We start from the raw sequence: 23989 nt of genomic DNA on the forward strand, positions 1-23989 counted from the left end.
CACTTACTGTGCAGAGGGGCAGTGGGAAAATAAATGGGCCTGTAAGCGTGCATTCATGTCTCACAGGTACACGCATGTCACTATAATTCACCAACCATGGTATGCTACCATGACCATACTCCATGAATGAAACCCGCGACTAGGACGATAGTCCGCTGTCACACCAAAATAGAGCTTGGTTCTCTCTCCTCCCAGTTCAGGGCTAGGTTCAAAACCTATCACTGTCAAAAGACCACACCTAGGTAACCGCATGCTCTTGGGATTAGTGAGTGTAGGGCATGCCCACAAATCAATAAAAGCATGATCCTATGTATGAAGTTCAGGCACAAAGGGCATGGAACACAATTTTACATCATGCAGGGGACGTTCACGTGCCAACATAATTATTTGTACAAAGTGCTTGGGGATCCCAAGCAAAAGAGTGACAATTTGATGCTTAGGACCAATTACGAAGTCAGGGAGTTCCTTTGCAAACACAGCAATCCAGCTCCTTGTCCTCCTACAAGAGACAGCAGCTCCAACTTTTATCTCTGGTACCTGGGAAAAGTGACATCCTTGGTAGAATAAGCAAAAGGCATTTTGCCTCACACATCATTATCTGAGCTAGGGCAACAGAGTTGCTTCCAAAGGCCAAATGAGTAGTTGTTACAGGCTCCTGATACTAAACTTACCCAAACTGGAGTTGCTGAGTTCAAGTCAAGGCAAAGTTGCAAGGTATGCCAGATTCAAATCTCATAACCCTAGCACCTCAAACATAATGCATCTTTATAGGAATTTTTCTGAGCTTTCTATGCTGAAGGATGGTGGAGCATCTAATGGACAGCGGCATGTACATTGAAGAGCCAGTTGCCAAATGCCAGGGAGCGGGAAGGTTACTATAAATAATCTGGGACTAGACTTCCCAGGTGGACAAACAGGTTTCAGTCTTGCACTGCTCCAGAGCAGGTCTCTGGACTGAATGTTGATTGCAACCTAGACATCAAGCTCCAAGGAAAGAGAAACTGAGAAAAATATTAATCTTTATGGAGAGAATTAGCATACAATGTGACATGTGAGATGTTCCATAAGAGGAAACATTTCGGACAGCACATGGTCCATGAGTAACACATTTTCACCATCACACAAGACACATAAAGTGGGGAAGTGAAGTATTCTAATATGGAGGTACAGATTGAATATACAGATTTCACCAATTGTGTTAATATATATTTCCATCTTTGCATCGGAACAGGAAAAGCTTGTGCCACTGCACTACGATTGGCCATCAAAAGTCACCCACAGCCTGGTTAAAGAGCAGTTGCCACCATGAACTTGGTGTGGAGGCAGACTGTGTTCCCACATTTTGGTCTGGTACTCTGCTGTCATGGCTAAACTTCTAGTAGCACTTATAGTGAACTCAAAGTGGTGTAAACCTCTGGTGGTGACATTAGGGCTGCCCAGAATGCATAAAGAGAGGAGGCAAGATGTCACAGAAGCTGATGATTGAGTGCCTCTGTGTGCCTTCACACACCAACCTAATGGATGGGACCCAAGACTCACAAGAACACCCAGGCCATAACACAACAGTCCTAACTTCAATAATCTAAAACAGACCCTATAAAAAAGTTGCAGACCTTATGGAGGCCACTTCAAAGCATCTCAAGAGTATCCTTGGAATCTCATAAACACTAAAGGTGAAAGATCCAGCTTCTTGGCCCAGGAATCTCACCAAAATCAAAGACCACTGATAACAGCGAACATACCTGAAACTAACAGAGAGCAAACATCAATTGTATAGGAAGACTTCAATATGAAGCAAACTACTCACTGTTACAAGTCTAACAATTTCAGAAATTACCTAATATGCCAAGCTCATTTTAGTTCAGCTCCAGCTAGTACATTAGGATATACCCAGAGCACAACAAAATTCAATCATAACAAAGTCCCAGGAAACAAGATACACATTCCTTAACAGTCATAAAGGCTGTAGCAAGCCCTACATGTGTGCCTGAGGAAGGCCGATGCAGTTAAATTACCAGAGACCCTTTCTTATAACACATTTTATCCACAGACATTGGTTTGTCTGTTGTGGAGCCTTCTGAATGTCAAAAATGTTGACTAATGACTTATGTCATTTCACCCTCAATTGTCATTGTCAGATGGAGGGACACATCCTGGTATGATGTTCCTTCTGCTTGGGAATTGATCTTCATTTCCTCGTGTATGTAAGTAGTAGTGCTCGGATTGAGGAATTCCATTTTTGTGCTCTGATTGGTTGCGAGGGATTGGAGGGTGGCTGTGCAGGCAATGTTTTTGGCTGATTGGCGGAATATCTGCTCCTGTAACTGTTGATGCCATTGTGTGTTGCAATGTCTGAAGTTGGTAAGAAGTATTGTTACTCAGATATGACTAGGTCTTTTTATGCAGTGCTTGGCAAACGATGTAACTTCCAACAACTTAAACGTGTGCAATATGAAAGGAAAATTAAAGCTAAATATTACCATTTATGAAATACCTAGCTGCAAGTATGTCCATTTCGAAGGTGGTCTGAAAAAAAAGACTTGTATGCTTGTGTGTATCACTTATTTTAATAAGTAAATGTTCAATGCAACTAACGACTTTAAATACATGTATTCTATAGTTTATAATAAGAACAGCTCATCTCAGTCTTCATGTATGACAAAGGGGTACAAGGGTGGGCAATTTAAAAACAGGAAAGTTGTGTGAGTTCTCTTCAAGATAAAACCTAGATTCTGATGCTCTACTCACCTCTCGGGGATGCTAGCCTCACATTCATAAAAGCGTTTATTCAAAGACCGAACTTTTCGAAGCTCTTTCTCCGAGGTCACTGGATCATGACTCTTACTTCTCATGTGCCTTTGAACATCACCATCAAAGCCATCACAACGCATGTGTGTCCTGTAAACAGACATTTAACAATGATTCGCAGAAAAAAACTGCAAAGGTGGCCCTTTTAGCTTTGAGCCCATGACTTAAAGGTTTCATATAGCACTCTCAAAGACAGCATATGCAAAAGCTCTTCATAAAGTCAAATTTACATATAAGTGGTATTGGCTTCAAAGACACATTCTAATGGAAACTTCTAACCAAAGATTCCCTTTTTTTTTTTTTAGAACATGCCCCAGACGCCAGCCTGGAACAGAAAACATTTACATCAGCACTGCCAGGTGGTCCAGTGCGCCTCTGAACTGGTCGACATTCCCCTTCTGTGGTTTATGATGAGGACCTGGGGATCTGCTCCCAACTTGGTCATTTTTCCAACAACTTCTAAACTATTTCAATCCAGTGTACTAGGAAATGATGACCCCAAGGAAAACAACAGATATCAAACAAAGCTGCAACTGCAGGAAACAGATCTTGTTCAAGGACATGAACTATATGTGTTTAGGCTGGGGCCACAATTCTGAGTTGCTTGATAAATCCATTCTCATGCACCAAAAAGCAATCAGAGGCCAGGAGGCAAAGCTTTATGTTGCTGAAAACAAAAAGAAGTTGTGGCCTTCGTGTAAACCCTGATCCCAGTCACATGCGTGGACACAGCCCTGAGGCCATTTTTGAGACAGTTCCACTTCATGTTCGAAGTTCTACAGTAAATGCAGCAATCCCAAGGACAAGAATATGTATCAGAATTGTGTATGAAAGTGCCCCTTTATGTCATGGTAACCCCCACTCTTTGTCCCCAATACTGATGTTTTTTAACTGATGTGCACTGGGTCCGTCCTAACCATGGCCCAAATGCCTGTGCTCTTTCCCTAAAGCAAAGACATGCTCAATTGCTCACCACTTGGGAAGGACTTTAGTACCCCTGTAAGTCCTTAGCAAATGGTGCCCCTGGTACACAGGGAATGGGTACTAAAGGGGGTCCCTGAGGGCTGCAGCATGTACAATGCCATCAAAAGGGACCCACAAATGAAATTGCTTGCACCCAGCCCTAGCAGGATGCAAGAAAGGGTGCAAACCATTGTGAAAACACAACATGGCACACTCCCTGAGGCCCAGCCATGTGCAAATCAGTCTTGACATGGTCCTGGTGGGAACCGTCCAGCCCGAACTGCCAAGCCAGGTCTTCCCTGGACCGGAAACAAGCATCCTGGAACCGGTTCGGGGTAACACCCCTGGGTCCAAACTGGGGTGGCGAAGTGTGCTAAAGAACAATGATGGATTTAAACCACCCAGATTGATTACTGGGGGCTAGTGTCTTAAAAGTTGCATCACTCCATACATCATCTCCTTGTGTTTGCCTTGTTCGCCCTAAGTTGGCAGGATATGCCCAGACGTGGGTCACTTGCTCACTTTGCCACTGGATTCATACTAGCCTGGCTGATGAGGGATGTTACCCCGAAACCAGTCCCAGGATGCTTGTTTCTAGTCCATGAAGGACCTGGCCTGGCAGTTTGGGCTGGACTGTTCCCATGAGGCACAGGGTCAAAACTGATTAGCATATGGCTGGGTACAAACTGGGGTGGCAAAGTGAGCTAAAGAACGATGAGGGTTTAACCTAGATCTGTGACTGGGGTGGAGTGTCTGAAAAGCTTCAGCACTCCGTCCATCATCTCCTTGTGTTTGTTGAAATTGATGGGTAAAAATAAATAAAGCAAAGTACATTCAATGCGCTTCGTTCCAACAACTTATAGAGCTCCGTCAGGGCTGAAAATTATATACAAACATATATAAAACCACATATAAAAATACAACCCAAACACTTCACACCAACATATGAATTATTGGCAGCAATATACATTTTTACATTAATACCAAAACAAACAAAATCAAACAATGAAATTACCAACAATATTAAGACACTTTAAGCATTAGACAATACCCACATTGTAAACACATGTAAAGCACAGACTGATGTCGTCATTTTCTTACCAAGCATCTCATTCCAGAGAACATTATTGTGCAGGCGTCGACCAGTATGGTTAATCCTAATTAATTTCCAACTACTACACCAGACAATGGGTCCAAGAGGCTTTTGGCGTTTGCAATGCTGGGCTGGCAGAGGAAAACATGCTTGCCGATCTGTAAATCCTATTTGTTTGTTGGGTAGCAACATGCATGTGCCGTTGGACACGGCCTGCAAGATCCTTCCAGCAGTCTTCTTGGCTCAGACAATTCATGATGGACAGGACGCAGTCAAATATTGTTCACGTAGTTATGGAAACCACGGATTGCCTGTGGAGGGCAGTTGGTACTAGTGTCATACTTTGTAGCCACAAGTGGATGTGTTTAACTGGATCTTCAGACGATGCACAGGCCTCCCTCATGCATATGCCAGTTGATGGGTCCTGCCTTTTTAGTAAGAAGGCAGGATCTGTGTTGGAGTGATTTGGACTTGGCAAAGAAGGAAAATGCTACTTACCCTGTATGCATCTGTTCTTGGCATACAGAGCTGTAGAGCCATATGCTTTAGCATAAATCGCCATCTAGTGTTGGTTCCGGATGTTTGCACTTTGTTTTTCTTCGAAGAAGCCTTTCCAGTCATGAGGTAGGTGACTCCTCCTTTTGGTGATAATGTGCATGGGCATCCACTCCATCCTCAGATTGTTTTGCCGTAAGGGTGAGGTTGGAGTTAGTATAGGTAGTAAAGAGATGTCCATGTATAGTGTTTCTAAGTAAGATAATACTGCAACAGATAAAGGTACCCGGGGAGGCGGGTGGGCGGATATGGCTCTACAGCTCTATATGCCAAGAACAGATGCATACTGGGTAAGTAGCATTTTTCGTTCGAGGCATATGAGCTGTAGATCATATGCTTTAGCATAGACTATATAACAGTTATCTCTCAAGCGGTGGCTAACCTGTATCTGTTGCAGTGGTTTGAAATAGTGTTCTTAAAACTGCCTGGCCCACACTAGCTTGTTGTTTAGCTAACCAATCTACACAATAGTGTTTTGCGAATGTGTGTGGTGTAGACCATGTTGCAGCTTTGCAGATGTCATCTAAGGGTATGTTCCTTAAGAATGTCATAGAAGCCCCTAGTTTGCAAATAGAGTGCGCCCTAAGGGGGAATTGTTAATGTGTGCTCAGCTTTAATGTAGCATATCTGGATGCACTTAACTATCCACCGTACAATACCTGCTTTTGATATGGGATTGCCTTTATGCGGTGATGAAAAAGCAACAAGGAGTGGTTTAGTTTTCTGAAAAGTTTAGTTATTTCAATGTAATATAGTATGGCTCTTTTTACATCCAATGTATGAAGAGAGCGTTCTGCCACTGAGTCTGGTTGAGGGAAAAAATAGGTAACTCAACAGATTGGTTGAGATGAAATGCAAAAACGAATTTAGGTTAAAACTTAGGGTTAGTCCTAAGGACCACTTTAGTTTGGTGAATTTGTAAAAATGTTTCTTGTATAGTTAGTGCCTGGAGCGCACCTACTCTTCTAAGAGATGTGATGGCAATAAGGAAGGCTACCTTCCAGGTGAGAAATTGAAGTTAACATTTATGCAATGGCTAAAAGGGTGGACCTGTGAGTCTTGTAAGGACTATATTAAGATTCCACACTGGAGAGGGTGGAAGTCTAGGAGAAAATATTCTTTTGAGACGTTCCATGAAGGCTTTGATAGCAGGCACTCAAAACAAAGACAAATGTTGCCTGTTTTGTAGGTACGCTGCTATTGCAGCAAGGTGTAAGCGTATAGATGTATATGCTAAGTTAGAACGCTGTAGGAGTAACAGATAGCACATGATGTTTTGCATGGAGGCATCTAGTGCATTGATTTTATTGTTTGCACAGTAAATTACAAATCGTTTCCACTTTGCAGCATAGCATGCTCTTGTGATAGGGCGTCTAGCCTCTTTAATGACGTTCATGCAGTCTGGCGGAAGATTAAGGTAGCCAAACTATGACTTCAGGTGCTAGATTGCAAGGTTGAGTTGACTGGGATCTGGATGTCTCATCTCTCCATGGTTCTGAGTGAGAAGCTTGGGGGAGAGGTGTAGTTTTTGGTGATGAACTGCCGATAGTTCTAACAGGGTTGGAAACCATGGTTGTCGAGCCCATGTGGTAGCAACTAGGATCATTGTTAGGGAATGTTGTTTGAGCTTCCGAACCACTAATGGAATTAGCTGGAGAGGTGAAAAATCGTAAGTACATTTTCCTGACCAGTTCATCCACAGCACATTGCCTTTGGACAATGCGTGAGGATACCTGGATGCGAAGCTTGGGCATTTTGTATTGAGGTGTGTGGCGAAGAGATCTATTTCTGGGTAGCCCCACATCTGGAAGAATGGGAGAACTTGAGGATGCAGTTCCAATTCGTGGACCTGTTGTCTTTGACTGAGCAGATCTGCAATTTGGTTGTTTACTCCTGGGAGGTGTTCTGCAAGGAGATATATGTATTGAGGTATGGTCCATCTCCATATGCTTAAGCTAGTTGTGAAAGCTGTAGAGAGTGTGTGTGTCCCCTGTTTTTGTATGTAGTACATTGCTGTAATGTTGTCTGTACGAACCAGGACAGTTTTGCCTACTAGATGCAGTTGAAAAGCTTTCAATGCTAGAAAAATTACTAGTAGTTTCAAATGGTTTATGTGGAGTTGTTTTTGTTGTGGGGTTCACATGCCCTGAATGGTATGTTTTTGAAGATGAGCTCCCCATTCAGTGAGAGATGCGTCTGCTGTTAGTAGTATCTGTGGAACCGGGTCGACGAATGGCCACCCCTTGGAAAAGTTTTGTGTATTCCACCACTGCAGAGAGCGATGGGTGCGGCCGTCTACCAACACTAGATCTGTTAACTGAACTTGAGCCTGGTTCCACTGACATGCTAAGCATTCCTGTAGGTGACGCATTTGAAGCCTAGCGTAAGGAACGATTAGAATGCAAGAAGCCATCATGCCGATCAATTGCATGAACACTCGGGCTGGTAGTGAGTGTTGAGGTTGAGATTTTGCTTGTTGCGTATCCTGACTGGGTTGGGGTATGCTAGAGCTTTGCTAGTGTCAATAGTGGCTCCTAGGTACGGCTGGAGGTGAGACTTGGTGAGGTTTACAGTGAATCCCAAGTTGGTAAGTAGCTGAACTGTTTTTTGAGTGTAGTGTATGCAGATGTGTTGTGATCTGGCTTTTATTAGGGAGTAGTCCAGGTAAGGGAAGACGTGAATGTGTAGTCTTCTTAAATGAGCTGCGCCTACTGCCAGACACTTGGTGAAGACTCTGGGTGCTGTAGTTACCCAAAACTGGAGAACTTTGAATTGGTAATGTTGTCCGTCCACCACAAACCTGAGATATTTTCTGTGACCTGGCTGAATGGGAATATGGAAGTAGGCATCCTATATATCTAGGGTGGATAGAAAGTCACCTTGCTGAAGCAATGGGAAGAGCACCTGTTGGAGGGTGACCATGTGGAAGTGGTCTGACTGAATGTAGAGATTTAGCTGTCTGAGGTCTAGTATAGGCCTGAGAGGGCCGTCCTTCTTTGGAATTAAGAAATTCAGGGAGTACACTCCGGTCCCTTGATGATGTAATGGGACTGATTCTAGTGCGTGTTTTTGTAACAGAGAGAGAACCTCTTGTTTTAAGAGGGTTAGACATTCTGGTGCCATTGCATGGTCTCTTGGAAGAATAGTTGGGGGAGTGCAGGTAAGTTGCAGGCAGCAACCATACTGGATAATTTGTATTACCCACTTGTCTGAAGTGATTAAGTTCCAGACAGGTAGGAATTGTGAGAGACATCCCCCCCCCGACAGCAATGGAATGATCAGGGGGTAGCGAAGGGAAGTCACTGTTTGTTGGCAGGGGAAGTGCGGGTAAAGTTACCTCTGCCTCTTCCCTTATTATTTCCTCTGTAGCCTCCTCGAAAATTACCTCTGGAGGAGGTAAATTGGTTATTACATTTATAAGAGGAGGAGGGATTCTCTGTGGACACAGATTTGGAGCCACCCCTGTAAAAGGAGCGGCAAAAGGAAGCCCTGCTAGAAGGTAATTGTAAGGCCCCCATGGACTTTGCAGTTTCCGTGTCTTTCTTCATTTTTACTAGGGAAGTATCGACAGCTGGCCCGAAAAGATGCTCCTTATCAAAGGGCTGATTAACTATGGAGGACTGTACCTCCTGCTTGAATCCAGAGATTCTAAGCCAAGCGTGTCTGCGCAATAGTATGCTAGTGTTGATGGCACAAGATGCTGTGTCTGTCGCATCTAGTGCGCATTCTTGAATAAGGTTGTTAGCTTTGGTTTTATACTCATCTGGCAAATGCTGCATGAGTTTTTCTAACTCATCGTAGTGAGCCCTATCGTAGCATGCTAGGAGAGCCTGAGCACTGGCAATACGCCAATGGTTAGCCGCCTGCAAAGCCACTCTTTTGCCTGAGGCATCAATGAGTTTAGACTCCTTATCAGGAAGAGGGGCGTCGTCTGTGGTTTGAGAGTTAGCTTTCTTGCGGGCGTTTGAAACTACAAGACAGTCTAAGGGCAACTAACCTTTTATATATACAGGGTCTGTAGGAGCGGGCTTATATTTTTTATCTACTCTAGGTGTGAGTATCCTGGATCTAACGGGGCCTTTGAATTCCTCATCCGTGTGTTTTAATATGCCTGTGATCGTGGGGTTGTGGCGGACCGGAATAACAGGCGTGGAGGCCGTATGTAGTGGGCGATAGTTCCCCTTGTTTTATTATTCTTATACAACAGTTCGTATGGTGAAATAAATGAAACACAAAGATGAGCTTGAAGCGAGGGGTGTCCGGGTCTTCTCCGTGAGATGGAACCGGGAAGGCGGATCATCGGCCTGGGTTTTTCTGGATGGGGTCATGCCCCGCCGCAACTCTTCCGTGAGTTGCGGCCGCTCCCCAGCCACCTCCTGTGGACTCCACCAGTCCTCGCTCCAAAAGTCTTCCTCCTCTTCCGGGGTCACCTTCTCTGGTTCCGTGTTCGTTCGAGCCTCCTGCCACAAGTTCGCCGCGTTGAAAACTCCTCTCTCCTCGGCTCCGTCTTTTTCGTGTTCCGGCTCCTGGATTAGGGAGGGACTTCCGAGGTCACGGGATTGTGCTTCCTGTCTCACCCCAGTTTCGATTGGGTCCTGCAACGAAGGACAGAGGGGTGGAGTTCTGGTTGTCAGGGACGCTACAGGGTCGGGTTCTGAGGCAGGGGATCTTGAAGTAGGACGCCGTATCGGAGAGGAAGGGGACGACGCTGTATCACATCCCCTTCGCCTAGCTGTCTTTCTTGTACGGGTTGGAGGGGAAGGGTACGAGAGAGGAAATCGGCGTTTCCTTGGTCTATACCCTTCCGGTGCAGGGTCCTGAACCTATATGGTTGTAAGGATAAGAACCACCGGAGGACGCGGTCATTGTGTCCCTTGTTCTTGGCCAGTCCTTCCAGAGGGGCATGGTCTGTATATAGTATAAAGTCTCGTCCTTCCATGTAATATCGGAGACTTTCAATAGCCCACTTAATGGCAAGAGCCTCTTTCTCCGCAACGGCGTAATTCATTTCTCTCGGGAAGAGCTTCCTACTCAGGTAAAGGACGAGTCTTTCCTCCCCGTTCCTATCTTTTTGAGATAGAACTGCCCCTAAGCCCTGGTCTGAGGCATCAGTCTGGAGAATGAACGGTTGCGAATAGTCGGGGCTAATGAGCACAGGATCGGACATCAGGGATAGCTTGAGCTGGTTAAAAGCGTGTACTAATTGGGGTGTCGGATTTCTTAGGGCCTCTTCTGTTTTTGCGGATTTCTTTAAGAGGTCTGTCAGAGGGACAGCTGTTTGGGAAAATTTAGGGATGAATCTCCAATAGTACCCCAAAAGTCCTAAAAAAGCCCTGAAATCTTTTCGGGTCTGGGGAAAAGGGATGGACTGGATGGCAGTGATTTTGTTGTTTTGGGGTCTGATAACGCCTTCGCCCAAGAGGAAAGCCAGATATTTCACGGTTTGGGCGGCTAGGGTGGTTTTGGATGGATTGATGGTAAAACCAAAGGATCCTAGGGAAGAGACCACCTGTTGTAAGTGATGTAAGTGTTGTTCCCAGTCGTCGCTGTATACAATGATATCGTCTAGATACGCCCCTGCGTATCGGGAATGGGGACGCAAAACAAGGTTCATTGCTCTATGGAAAGTGGCAGGGGCGCCATGAAGGCCAAAGGGTAGTACTTTAAATTGAAACAACCCGTCGGGTGTAGAGAAAGCTGTTTTCTTCTTGTCTTCTTTTTTTAATGGTATTTGCCAATATCCCTTGCATAGGTCAAGTGTGCTAATGTATTTGGACTTCCCTATGCTTTCTACCATCTCATCTACTCGAGGTAGCGGGTAGGTGTCAAAGCTGGAGATCTTATTCACTTCGCGGAAATCGATACCGAATCTTATAGATCCGTCCGGTTTAGGGACTAATACAATGGGGGAATTCCAACTACTGATGGAAGGCTCGATGATACCCATGCGTAACATTTGGTCGGTCTCTTGTTTGATAACGGCCCTACGGGCCTCTGGGACCCAGTAGGGTCGTTGGCGTACTGTCTTCCCTGGATCGGTCTGAATAGCATGTTCAGTGATAGTGGTATGACCGGGGTTGGAGGAGAAGACCTGTTGCAGGGGTAACAAGACATCCCAAAGGTTCTGTTTCTGGGATTCTGTCAAGTCTGGATCTATACAGACCTCATAAGAGAGATCTGATTTGGGGTTCAAGCCAGATAGTACCGGTCGGGGTCCCTCCCACTTTTTGAGAAGGTTTATGTGGTAGATCTGGGTGGTGCACCGAACAGGATCTAATTCTAACTCATAGGTTACCGGGGTTACTTGTCGTAGAACAGAAAAGGGGCCCTGCCATTGACCCAACAACTTTTGGTCGGAGGATGGCATGAGCAGGAGTACCAACTCTCCTGTAGCAAGGGTTCGGGCTGTAGTACCCTTGTCGTATTGGTGTTTCTGGGACGACTGTGCGTTCTCCATATTCTGTCTTACTATATTCCTTATTTGTCCCAGATGGGTTTTGTGGTTTGACGTATTCAGGGAGGGGTCTTGTCCGGTCGGATTCGGCCTCCCAGGCTTCTTGGGCCATATCCAGAAGGGTTCGTGGAGGACGCCCATAAAGGAGCTCATAGGGTGAATAACCAGTGCTGCTCTGCACTTTGCACCGGAGGGTAAACAGGGCTAAGGGTAGCATTTCTTCCCACCTCTTAGTCTCTAGAGCTAACAATTTCTTTAGTGTAGTTTTTAGCATGGCATTATACCGCTCGACCAACCCGTCGGTCTGGGGGTGGTAAGCGGAGGTCCTGATCTGCTTGATGCCTAGTTGTAAACACACCGGTTTCATAAGGGCGGAAACAAATGGGGTTCCCTAATCCGTTAGGATCTCTCTAGGAAAACCAACCCTGGAAAAAATCGTGATCAATGCCTTAGCTATGCTTTGGGTGTTGGGTTGTCTTAGGGGTATGGCCTCCGGAAAGCGTGTGGCATAGTCAACAAGGACTAAGGCGTACCGGCAACCGCTTCGGGAGGGCATCAAGGGGCCTATAATGTCCATACCAACTCTACTGACGGGAATGTCAATGAGGGGTAGGGGTACCTTAGGGGGGCGATACCTGCTATTTCTCTGACAGACCGGGCATTCGCGGCAATACATCTTTATTTGTTGGTAAACCCCCGGCCAATAGAACTTCTCCAGAATGGATTGGCCCGTTTTCTCATCACTAAAGTGGCCCCCCAACAAATGGCTGTGGGCAAGAAATAAAACTTTTTCGCGGAAGGGCGCTGGGATTATCAATTGTGGTGACTGATGGGACCCGCCTTTTCTGTATAGGAGACCGTTCTTTTTAATGAAATATGGACCTACTTGTAGGGGGTCCACATTGTCCAATGCTTTTCCCCAGGCGTCCTGTAAGACAGGATCCTCTTGTTGTGCAGCGCGGAATTCTCTATCCGTCTCCCATGGATGTTCCTCAAGGTGGACCGGATAGGCTGTAACGTGGCTTCTTTTCTCCTTCCTTTTTTGGGTTTTTATTTTCCTTGGCTTAACGGAGAACTCCGGGGAAGGCGGGACAGCGGAAAAGGGGGCTTCCGACCACCATTTCTCTAAAGAGTCCGTTGTGTCTTGGAGGAGAGGTGGAAGACCAGAGTAGTCACTCCCCAGAATCACTTGTTCTGGTAGGTTACGTATAAGCCCAACTGTTAGCAGGCTTCCCGGGTCCGTAGAGTGTTGCACTCGAACTTGGGTAGTGAGATAACTTTTAGTGTCGCCATCCACGCACTGAATCGCCACGGTACCGGTTGCAGGCCCCACCGGCGTAGGCAACTCCTGAGGTCGTATGACGCTTTGCCTACACCCCGTATCCGCAAGAGCTAGTACTGGGTGTCCGTTGATTCTCACAGGGCAGTGAAATCGTGGGGGTGTGGTTCCAGGGGCTATACAAACAAAGTTCCTGACCATTCCCACCTCCATAGGCTCCTCCTTCTGGGGGCACACACGGGCAATGTGGCCAAAACCCCCGCAATGGTAACACTGTGGTCCAGGAGGGGGTGGTCTGGGCATGACGGGATAGGGCAAAAGAGGGACGGGTTCCGGTTTCCGGGGAAAGGGGGCCCTGGGGGGTCGGGAGCTGCCGGGGTTTTGTAATCGTGTGGGGTGGTCGTCTTTTCCTTTCTGAAAGTCCTGAGCGCGACTATAGGCGCTCGCGATCTCCACAGCAGTCTCCAATGTTAAATGGGCATGCTGGCGGGCCCACTTTTGGGTGGGTGGATGCAGAGAGGCCAGAAACTGTTCTAGATATATTTTGGAGAGGATCTCTTCTTTGGTTGAGGCTGCAGGTCTCAGCCATCGGTTAGTTAGGTCTTTAATGCGGAAGGACAGAGCCTGGGGAGTCTCTTGTGGTCCTTCCCTGGCTTGACGGAGCTTCACCCTATACAACTCGTCGTCGATGCCTAGTCGTTCTAGGATACATCTTTTAATATCCTCGTAAGGGGTCTGTCCCTGGATGTTGGCCTGCTGATATGCTGGCTGTAGGTCTCCTGCCAGCAGGGGTCCCAAATATTGTCCCCAACGAAAAGGGGGCCAGGATGCTGCTTGGGCCAGTCGTTCGAAATTTGTAAAGAAATAATCCGGGTCTTCCCCCGGCACGTATTTCTGCAACACAACCGAAGGGAGGGAAGCAACCGGCCTTTGTTGTCCTAGGACGTCAGTGAGCTTTCCCAGTGCCTGGTCCTGGGCGACTCCTTGTCCTTTAAGAACATTGTGTAACTGCCCCCTGTCGTCTTCGGCTGTTTTTAGGAACTGCTCCAGCATCTTCCCCAGCTGTTCTCGGGTCTCCGCCAGTTTCTTTACTGCAGCCTCCATTCTTCCGGAAAATCCCACTTCTGACACCAACTGTGATCGTGGAGTTGTGGCGGACCGGAATAACAGGCTTGGAGGCCGTATGTAGTGGGCGATGATTTCCCTTGTTTTATTATTCTTATACAACAGTTCGTATGGTGAAATAAATGAAACACAAAGATGAGCTTGAAGCGAGGGGTGTCCGGGTCTTCTCCGTGAGATGGAACCGGGAAGGCGGATCTTCGGCCTGGGTTGTTCTGGATGGGGTCATGCCCCGCCGCAACTCTTCCGTGAGTTGCGGCCGCTCCCCAGCCACCTCCGGTGGACTCCACCAGTCCTCGCTCCAAACGTCTTCCTCCTCTTCCGCGGTTCGCCTTCTCTGGTTCCGTGTTCGTTCCAGCCTCCTGCCACGAGTTCGCCGCGTTGAACACTCCTCTCTCCTCGGCTCCGTCTTTTCCGTGTTCCGGCTCCTGGATTAGGGAGGGACTTCCGGGGTCACGGGATTGTGCTTCCGGTCTCACCCCAGTTTCGATTAGGTCCTGCAGCAAAGGACAGAGGGATGGAGTCCTGGTTGTCAGGGACGCTACAGGGTCGGGTTCTGAGGCAGGGGATCTTGCTGTAGGACGCCGTATCTGAGAGGTAGGGGACGACGCTGTATCACAATGCCCTTGAGCATTGGTAAAGTATTAGTAGCCTTCGTGAGTGTGTTAGTGTCTCAACATGGAAAGCCTCTTCTAGAGGGTCTGTATGAAGCTCCACCCCATGATATTGAGCAGCCCTATTAATAAGCTGAACATAGCCAATGTTGTTGTCAAGAGGAGAGGGTCTAGAGGGATACAAGTCGGGATCATTGTCTTGATCTGGTTCCCTATTATTTTTCTGCCAGGGATCAGTGTCCTGTGGTATGTCCTGATTTTGTGGCACATCCTGCTCTTCATCCCCATCATCTTCATCCTGTGGGTCAGATGGTAGTAGAGGTGGTGGTGAATTTGATGGTGTAATGATTAAATTTGGGTTAGGAGGAGGAGAGGGAGGTATGTAAGTGGGAGATGGGTTAGTACCCATGTCCTTTTTAGGTCTCGCTCCTGCGACGCAGCGCGAAGCGCTGTCACAGCGAGACCTATTGTCGTCGACTTGGCTTCCAAGGGCTCTCAAGGGAGACCGGAGATGGGCACGCGCAGGCTGCCGGCCGGACTGGAAATATGAACACGCGCGTTCACCACGTACAGTCACGCGCTGTGCCCATCTCCTGCCCCCCCTCCCTTCCTCGCAACTCGTAAGCCTCAAGCAATTTCAGTTTTTTTTAAGTGGCACAAAGGGACTATAAACAGTGTTCTAAGACACGGTAATGAGTCTGCCCTGCCTTGCCCCATTCTCTGTTTATCGCAGGGCAGTGACGTCACACCCTGCACATTGAAGTTAAGCTCGCACTGCGCTAGAAAGTTGGGCACTGCACACGGTTCGGTTTAGCAGTGTCGCGTCTCTTAAACTCACAACCTGGTGAGGCTCTTTGCTTCAGTGCACTGAGTCGGAGTAGCACGGGGCTCGCAGGCACGGCTGTGCCGTCACTCACCCGCCTTGGTCGCCTCCCGGTAGCTCTTCTCGGGCAGGCAGGCTCCTCGGCCGTGCAGCATGGCGTGCAGGGGCATGTTTCAAATATCCATGGATGGCCACGTGAACGGACCCGCTGGTGTAAGGTATGTTTGATATTAATGCAAAAGCACTCTATGCTCCTCGGGATCCTCGCGGCGTCAGCAGTAGCACGCGCATGGTGAGCTTTCCCTCCCTCCCTCTCTCCGTCAGGCCCCTCCTTCTTCCGCTGTTAACTGGACGGGAGATTGTGTGCGGGCACGTCCTCAAGCGTCCCTCTTGCTTTGTTATTGTTGTGCGGACAGAATAAATCATTCATCTGGTTCTTCAGAGGTATTTGGAAATCGTCTGAGAGATCCAGCTTCTGTTTTTAAGGAAGTGTGACCAGGAGGTGACCAGTTTTGGGATCAGTCCTTAGTCTTTTTTGTTTTGGATCCAAAGGTGGGTCCTTGGACCGAGACTCTTTGGGTGGAGTATCTTTTCTTTAGGAGTTGATTTTGGTGTCGAAGATTTGGGCTGAGAGTCTTTGGGCGTGGAATATTTTGAATCAGAGTGCTTGGTTGTAGCCGGTTTGAGCTCAGAATCTTTTGGAGTTGGAGGTTTTGGCTCCAAACTTTTCGGCGCGAAGGATCTCGGCTCCGAGCCTTCAGGTGTCAAGGTTTTAGGCTCCGAAGCCATCGGCTTAGAGGATTCGGTTCCGAAGCTTTAGATTTGGAAGAGTTCGGCTTTGAATCTTTAGATTTAGAGGATTTCGGCTCCGAGACATTCGGTGTCGAAGGTGTTTTCGGTGCCGGCAGTGTGGAGACTAGCAAGTACTTCGACTTGTGTTTCGGTGCCGTGGGTGTTGGTTTGGTACTAGAATGGGGCTGGCTCGATCCCGAGACAGAAGGCTTGTGTTTGTGTTTCATAACCGGGCTGGAGGGCGGGGCATATGAAACTTTTTCTCAGTGCCAAAGGTGATACCGGAGCCTTAGATTTTGGTTGAGTGGGCACTTCGGGATCTGTACTCCTGGTACGTTGACCTGGAGTGATGTTCAGTTCTTCTTCCATGTCGGAGTCGGCTTCAGACACGGAGACCAGTTCTTCGTTCTCGGCTTCTGTTGCTGGATGATCCGAATCTTCGCCGAAGATGTCCGGTATGGAGCCGTTACCGCGTTGCATCTCGTGGCGTCAAGCCCGGCGATCACAAATGGTCTTCTTTGATCGGAACGATCGACACGCTTCACAGTCCTTTTCAACGCGTTCCGGGGTTAAGCAGAGGTTGCAAACCTCATGCAAGTCGATGCGTGGAAATTTAGTACGACACCCAGGACATAGCTTAAATGGAGTCCGTTCCATCGACTGCTGGCGTGGTTGGCACAGGTAGGCCCGACGAACTGCCTTGAAGTTCCCAATCAAAGGTTTTCTCAGTTGGAACGATACGCGTTGAATGGGAAACCACGATCGAAAGACAATACCATCGAGGGCAGAGGATTGCCTGTCGAAGGGGTTTGAGAACAATACGAACCGGAGCGCAGCAATACACATCCAAACCTGATGACGCAAAAAACAATCTGGGGAGGAGATGCCCATGCGCACTATCACCGAAAGGAGGAGTCAACTACCTTATGACTGGAAAGACTTCTTCGAAGAAATACAAAGAGCAAACATCCGGACCCAACACTAAATGGCAATCTATGCTAAGGCATGTGATCTACAGCTCATATGCCTCGAAAAGGGGGTACCTCGTAGTTTTGAACATGAACATCTGTCCTCCGATCAGGCAGCTACTTCCTAAGGACCTCCTGAATCAGCAGCAGGGCAGGATCCTTCACCCGAATCTGCACAATCTACACATACATGCATGGAGACTGATCTGCAGCACACAACTTTGTTTGATCACCCCAATGAAGTGTTGGATGTCATCCTTGCTGCTAGGCTGTTTTCCACTAGATACATTTTTGACGGGCACGGGGACATATTTTTGGCTTGGTGTGGCATTCCCAAGACTTTAGAAGCAAAACGGTTGGACTTTCTCTTGTTTTTCTGATCTCTGACCCAACAAGGTTTTGCAGAGGGTACTAATAAAGTCGATTTGTCTTACTTGTCAACCTTTCTATGCTTGCCAAACCAGCTATCCCCGTTTAAATCACCCATTGTGATGACATTTATGAAAGGTTTGATAGGTTTCCTCCCGAAACATTTGAGATGCCAAAGTGCAATACTTAATTTGTAAAATAATAAGTGCCAGGGCCCTGAACAGTAGTCCACTGCAACTTGCACCATCCATCACACCGGTCATAGCAGTCAAAACAACTACTAGCAATCTCTCTCACATGCAAATGTGACAGTTCACATTATTCCATGTCCTAAAAGCTAAAGGAATGGCTGGGGAGGCAGGTATTTGTCATTTTTGATGTATATTGTAGTCATAAACAACCGTTCTACTCATCTCTAAATTAGATGAGCAGCACCACCGTGTGGCAGATTCTCCTAAGTGAAGTGTTGATAATCAAATGCCAGAGCACCGGAAAACAATTAAGTATCAGCACCGAGAACCGAAAACTGCCTGCCCAAATTAAGCACTGCCACAGAAGGACCTTAACTGACATATTTCATGTGTACACTCTCTGAGCCAATGCATTGCTGCTTCCAACGACTTTAAGGATCATTTTCCTCATTACAGTTAAGTCAGCTTGTCATAGGAGTGAAAGCCTCACACTTTCAGTACAATCACCCAATATCACCCACCCTTCCCGCGACAAGATGGTAGCATCATTTTTGCCAACAGTCGTAGTACATGCCACACTGGGCAATTATCACTGTGCTTACTTTCTTTGTCACCCTCCCCATTCGAAAGAGGAGAGGATTGTAGGAAGCTGGCTTTTTATGTAATGTATAAAAATGAGGTATACTATGTACAAAGTCCAGGCGACCCTTATTGGTTTACAGGGCTTAAATTATTAATCAGAAATTATCTCTTTTTTGGTAGTGTGGGTGAGCAGTTTCGGCTTTCCAGAGGGTAGTGTTAAGCATTTGTTGTGCACACAGATCAATAAATGATAGTGACACTCAAAAAGAAACTCGAGACCAATTAAAAAATATATTGTTTTAAATCTACTAATTTCAGACCCCAACATTTTTGTAATTGGGGAAATACTGTAGACTCTATCAAATTCACAGTAAAAAAAAGTAGAAAATGACAGCTGGCAGATTTGAGGCATGAGTCTTAAAAGTGGTATTGTCATCATATGGGAGAAACATTCCCTGAATAGGCCCACTTACAGAGGACTCACAGGACTGTTCTTCTGGACTTTAGGTAAGTAGAGGCCAAGGTCCAAGAAAGCACCAACTATTCGAGTTTACCTGTTCTGGTGTGTCTGGGTGCAGAGGTGATTTTAGTAGTGGTAGCCTCGAACGATACACGCTAAAGTACCTGCAAGAGAAGGAAAAGTACCTGTAACAAAAGGCTGCATGGGAGGCTTTGGTACCAGTCCAGAAGAACCCAAAGGTGAGGTTCGGCTCGAGGGTCTCAGGACCACAGATACTCGCTTGGTTTACAGGAGCCCGGGTACAAACATGCCTGTGGCAACTGGCTCCAGTGCCCCGGGTATTGGTGAAGGGCAGCTCCTGGGGGTCCTGGCTTCTCCAAACTTGGTAGGGAGACGGGTCTGACCTTCAGGAACACAAAGACCTTTTGCTCAGGTGCCACTCCTTCGGTCGGTCCGGGGGTCGACAGAAACTGAACCGTGCAGTTGTAGCCAGTGCCTGCTGGTGCAGGGAAGTGGCTCCTCCACTCCAAGGGAGATGCTGCTGGGTCAAGGAAGTGCTGGGCAGACCTCCACGGGCTTGGGGAGGCTGTTCAGATTATGGACGAGTTGCTGTCGGTGATTGTCGGGAGAGCAGCAGTCAGGCAGTGTTTTGCGCCCAAGAAGATGCTGGTCCACAGTCCTCACGTCTTTGGCTCTTCCTTGTCCTTCTTCTTTGGGCAGAAAAATAGGAGCTCCTAGTATCAAAGGGCCACCAAAATACTGAATTTAGTGGTGTTAATGGGAGTAAAGGGTGGTAGTAAATTGGCTACTTACCGCTAGGGTAACTACACCCCTTATAGGACCACTTCCTGTGGGGAGTGGGAAAAACCCTGTCCTAAAGTTCCTAATACCACCACAAACAAGATGGTGGAACCCTTCTTTCTCTCTCACTTCAGGAAGCCAACCTTAAGGGTGTAAAACTGGCCTGAGAGTGAACACGCCTCCAGACTAGCTAATTTTCCCACACGTCCAGGAGCCAAATCGACCTCAGGGCAGGGGGTGGCATCTCCCAAGTCTGGGGGAAGCTGGTGTTGCATATAAATGCATATAAAAGGCAGCAAGGGCTTTGAAACCCATGGGCTTGATATGGTAAATCACTAGCCATTCTGCTGGAGGAGGTGTGAACACCTTCCTCCGAAGCAGGCATTGTTTCTGGTCTCAGAAAGCGCAGGCTCTCGTTTGCAGGGGGTCAGAAACTTGTCTGTGGTGGCAGGCTGGCTGGAGGATACTAGTCTGCCAGCACACTAGATAGCAGTAGGTTTATCAGAGGACCCCACTTAGGTTCCCTCTGGGTAAATACAATAATAAATCTAGTACTGGAAACAGTACGGATTTATTAAGACAAATTGATTGATACCAAACACAATAGCCATCATGTAGCTAGAAACTTGTAATGACCAGTGCCCAGTATATATAATTCAGATGGCTTTCCTGTTAACTTGTACTATCTAGTAATTGAACTAGGCAGCACATGGGCATATCTGCTCATGACGACTGGTACCCTGATGCTCCACGAATCCTGCGGGCAGGGACTGAAGGCTGGGCTGCTGGGGGACCGACAGAGGATGCCTCTCCAGATCTGGTGATCTCTGTGAGTCCGGACTACCCTCCCCTTCTGCCCCGCTGCAGGCCACTCTCCGTTTGGGCCCCTTGACCTGGGACTGGCCGGGATCAGGCGGGGCTGCGCTTGCCCCCGTGCGATGTTCTCCGTTCTGACGACGGTTGATTCTGGGGACTGCCAAGGCGCTGGGAGGCTGCTTTACCATGTCCCTCCCCCACCCACCCGGTGTAGCGCTCCCACGACAATCGCGCTTGGGGCTACGGGGGCATCAGGGAGCAGAGAGAGGCAAATGGAGCCTGTGCTCTATTGTTGATCAGCATAGACGGGAGCATGTGGCACATCCCTTGCAAACAGAACGTTCCGAGGTGCTGGGGAGCTGTTTCTTGCCACCCCCCTCCTCCCCCCCCCCCCAAACTCGTGGTGCAGCGCTACCGTCCCGATCGCGCTCGGGGATGCTGGGACACCACGAGATGCGTGGAGTGGCTGAACAGACAAATGGCTCAAGACAAGGTTCCGCCCCGCCTCCGCACTTAAAGCAGCAGTAAGCTCTAAAGCTGTGAACGGTATGGCTGCCTTAAGAGCTTACTCATGGAGAACAACTGAGATTAACTCGGCCAACAGATGAGAAGCCCCCCCACAATATGAAAGGCACCGAGTGAGCAGTGTGCATTAGCAGAGTCATAGAGATATCAAGACACAGAGGTGGGTCTGGTATCGGAATTCTTAGAGGTACCGTGAAGCGGCCAGTCTATGGTACAACAGCAGCTTTATTGCCCCTGCCATTTTGTTCACAAAACTGCCCTTTCAGGCTACCCTGACAGTCCACTTTCGAAAATGGCAGCACCTTGAAATGGCTATGGAAAGAGGACTGAACAATAGAAACAAACAAGGATCCACAGCTGTACCCCAGCCAAGCTTGATCAGCAACGGTAACTGCACCTTCTCAACAAACTAGGGCCCATAACTGCACCCTGAGCCATGCTCGCTCAGGTGGCGGCCATCTTGAAGTGGCACTGACTTGCTATAGTAATCATTAAAAGCCTGTTGGCCCTTGGAAAGCTCCAGGAATTTCGTCTCACTTACAACCCGGCTAAACTCTTTTCTCTCAAAGTCACTATCCCAATGACTACGAACATAAGGATTTCTGCTGATTACCGACCCAGGTCGCTCCTTTAGTGCCCAACCTTTGTCAACATGATTGGGCCTGGCCTGACAGCTACTGGGATAAACACATACACCCTGGTTTACCCCCCTACCCTCTCCAAAACCGCTGCAAAAAATTTCAAGCACCTCACCATGAAAAATCACCCTGAGACTCTGATCTCTGACCTACGCTTCAGTGCGGACAACCGCACAGTCATCAACAACATTGTTTCTTCACTCCAGAAGAACCCCAGCTTGGCACAATACCTTTGAGCACCTCCTCAACCAGGAACATTCCTTACGGCACTAAACTCACAATAGCGCCCTCCGCAACCCTGCGAGCCGACCTTACCATCACTGTTAGACCGGACACCCTTGGCGTGGTTTTCCCCTATCTTTTTGCCTCATCCTCCTGTATTTTTGATGCTGTGCTGGATTTCGTTTTTGCTGGTTTAGATGCTTTGGACACTCTGCCACTGCTGATCAGTGCCAGAGTGTAAGTGCTCCCTATGTAAATTATCATATTGATTGGGTATACCTGATTGGCATATTTGTATCACCATGAAGTCCCTAGTAAAGTGCACTGGGTGTGCCAGGGCTGATGATGACAGATGCTACTAGTGGGCCTGCAGCGCTGATTGCGCCACCCACATAAGTAGCCCTAAAATGGTGTCTCAGGCCTGCCACCGCAGTGCCTGTGTGCAGTCAGTGAACTGCCATGTCCTCCTGGCCTGTGTCCCCACTGGCTGGGCCTAAACCTTCCCTTTATGTACACATTGATCACCCCTATGGAAGGCTCATGGTACCCCCCTGGGCAGGGTGCAGTGTATAGGAAAGGTAGAGCATGTACTAGTGCAGGTAACATGCTCTGGTAATGAGCAGCAGCCATTTTGTGTGCTCACTGCTGCAAGGTTATCTTGCTCCATAGACTAACATGGGGGAGGCTGGTCCCAATGGATACCAGCCTATCTTCTCATAGGAACAAGATGGGACATAAGTGATTGATATCCCTGAACTCAGAATTTATTAACACATCTTTTAGGAAAGGTTGTTTTTAAATTCTGTGTTTGAGAACAGTACTTTTAGAAAGTGGCTGTTCTCTTGTCTAACCCTTCTGTGTGCCTGGGCCTGCTTGTGGATTGACTGCCTGGTTTGAGGGTGACAGGGGCTGGGGAGCCCCCGGGAGGTTGTCTGAGTCAGCCCGTGCTTGAATGACTGCATCTGCAACTAGAGTGGTGGGCGGAGATAGCACCTGGGAGTGAATAGGGCTGTGCCTGCCTGCCACAATGCTGGCTCCACCTCCCGCTGGGCGACTGTCACCTCTGCCCCTCACACTGAAAGGAAGAAGGAAGCCAGGAAGCCCCAGTGCTCCAGCAACACCCAGAACTGGTTTAGACCGGGCTCAGGGCCCACTTGCATAAAGACTTCAAAGACTTTTAGGGGTATAAGAGAAGGACCCCTGACAACAGAAAAGCAGATTCTACAATCAAGAGGAACCTCTGCCAGAAGAAGGACTGTTGAAGAAACTAAGGAAGACTGCCCTTGCTGTGTGCTCTGGGGATGACCTGTTTTGCTGTTCATCTAAAGGAGAGAAGAAGGGGACTTTGCTGTGTGCTGTGACCCTGCCTGCTTGACTCTTAGACGTTGCTGTGTCTCCAACAAGGATCTCCAAGGGCCTGAGAAGATCTGGCCTCCTGTTCCTGGAACCCAGGGTTAAAAGGTTCCTAAAGAAACTCCAAGACGCTGTGAAGATCGTGCTGTTTTGGCCTGGTGCGTGATTTATGTCCAGCTGCTGATCGTGGTCAGAGATCGGTGTGTTCATCGGCACATACTCTGCGAGGGTCGGAGGTCCGTGGTGCCTCCCCTCGTGAGCTCTGCCCTAAAAAGATCGTGTGGCCGTGAGGGCGGTCTTGCTGTGACCTGCGCCCTCAAAAATCACTTGCCGCCTGTTCATCGCCGCGGCCCGGGGCCAGAAACACCCTCCGAAGTTTGCCGTTCTTGGCGGGGGCTGCGGAGACGAAGAACGAAGCCGCCGCGCTCTCATTGGCCAAAGAGAACGAGCCCCCTCAGTGAACGCCGCGCTAGGATTGGCCTAGCGCCACCGCGTCATCACCAAGGCCGCGCATTCATTGGTTGCCGGCCTTCGCATCATCTGGGGCTTGTGCCCGGGAGC

The 23989-nt window shown here is 48.0% G+C and overlaps 1 protein-coding gene across 1 annotated transcript in view; it reads right to left on the bottom strand.

The window, feature by feature from the left end:
* NKAPD1 (NKAP domain containing 1) overlaps positions 1 to 23989 on the bottom strand; it is a 184992-nt gene that overhangs the window by 74379 nt on the left and 86624 nt on the right. Inside the window, exon 6 of the mRNA XM_078682301.1 lies at positions 2749 to 2898. Coding sequence (XP_078538427.1) covers positions 2749 to 2898 — 150 coding nt within the window. The remainder of the gene's footprint in view (positions 1 to 2748; positions 2899 to 23989) is intronic.

Source organism: Lissotriton helveticus, chromosome 3_1 (genome assembly GCF_964261635.1).
Source record: "Lissotriton helveticus chromosome 3_1, aLisHel1.1, whole genome shotgun sequence".
Taxonomy (NCBI): domain Eukaryota; kingdom Metazoa; phylum Chordata; class Amphibia; order Caudata; family Salamandridae; genus Lissotriton; species Lissotriton helveticus.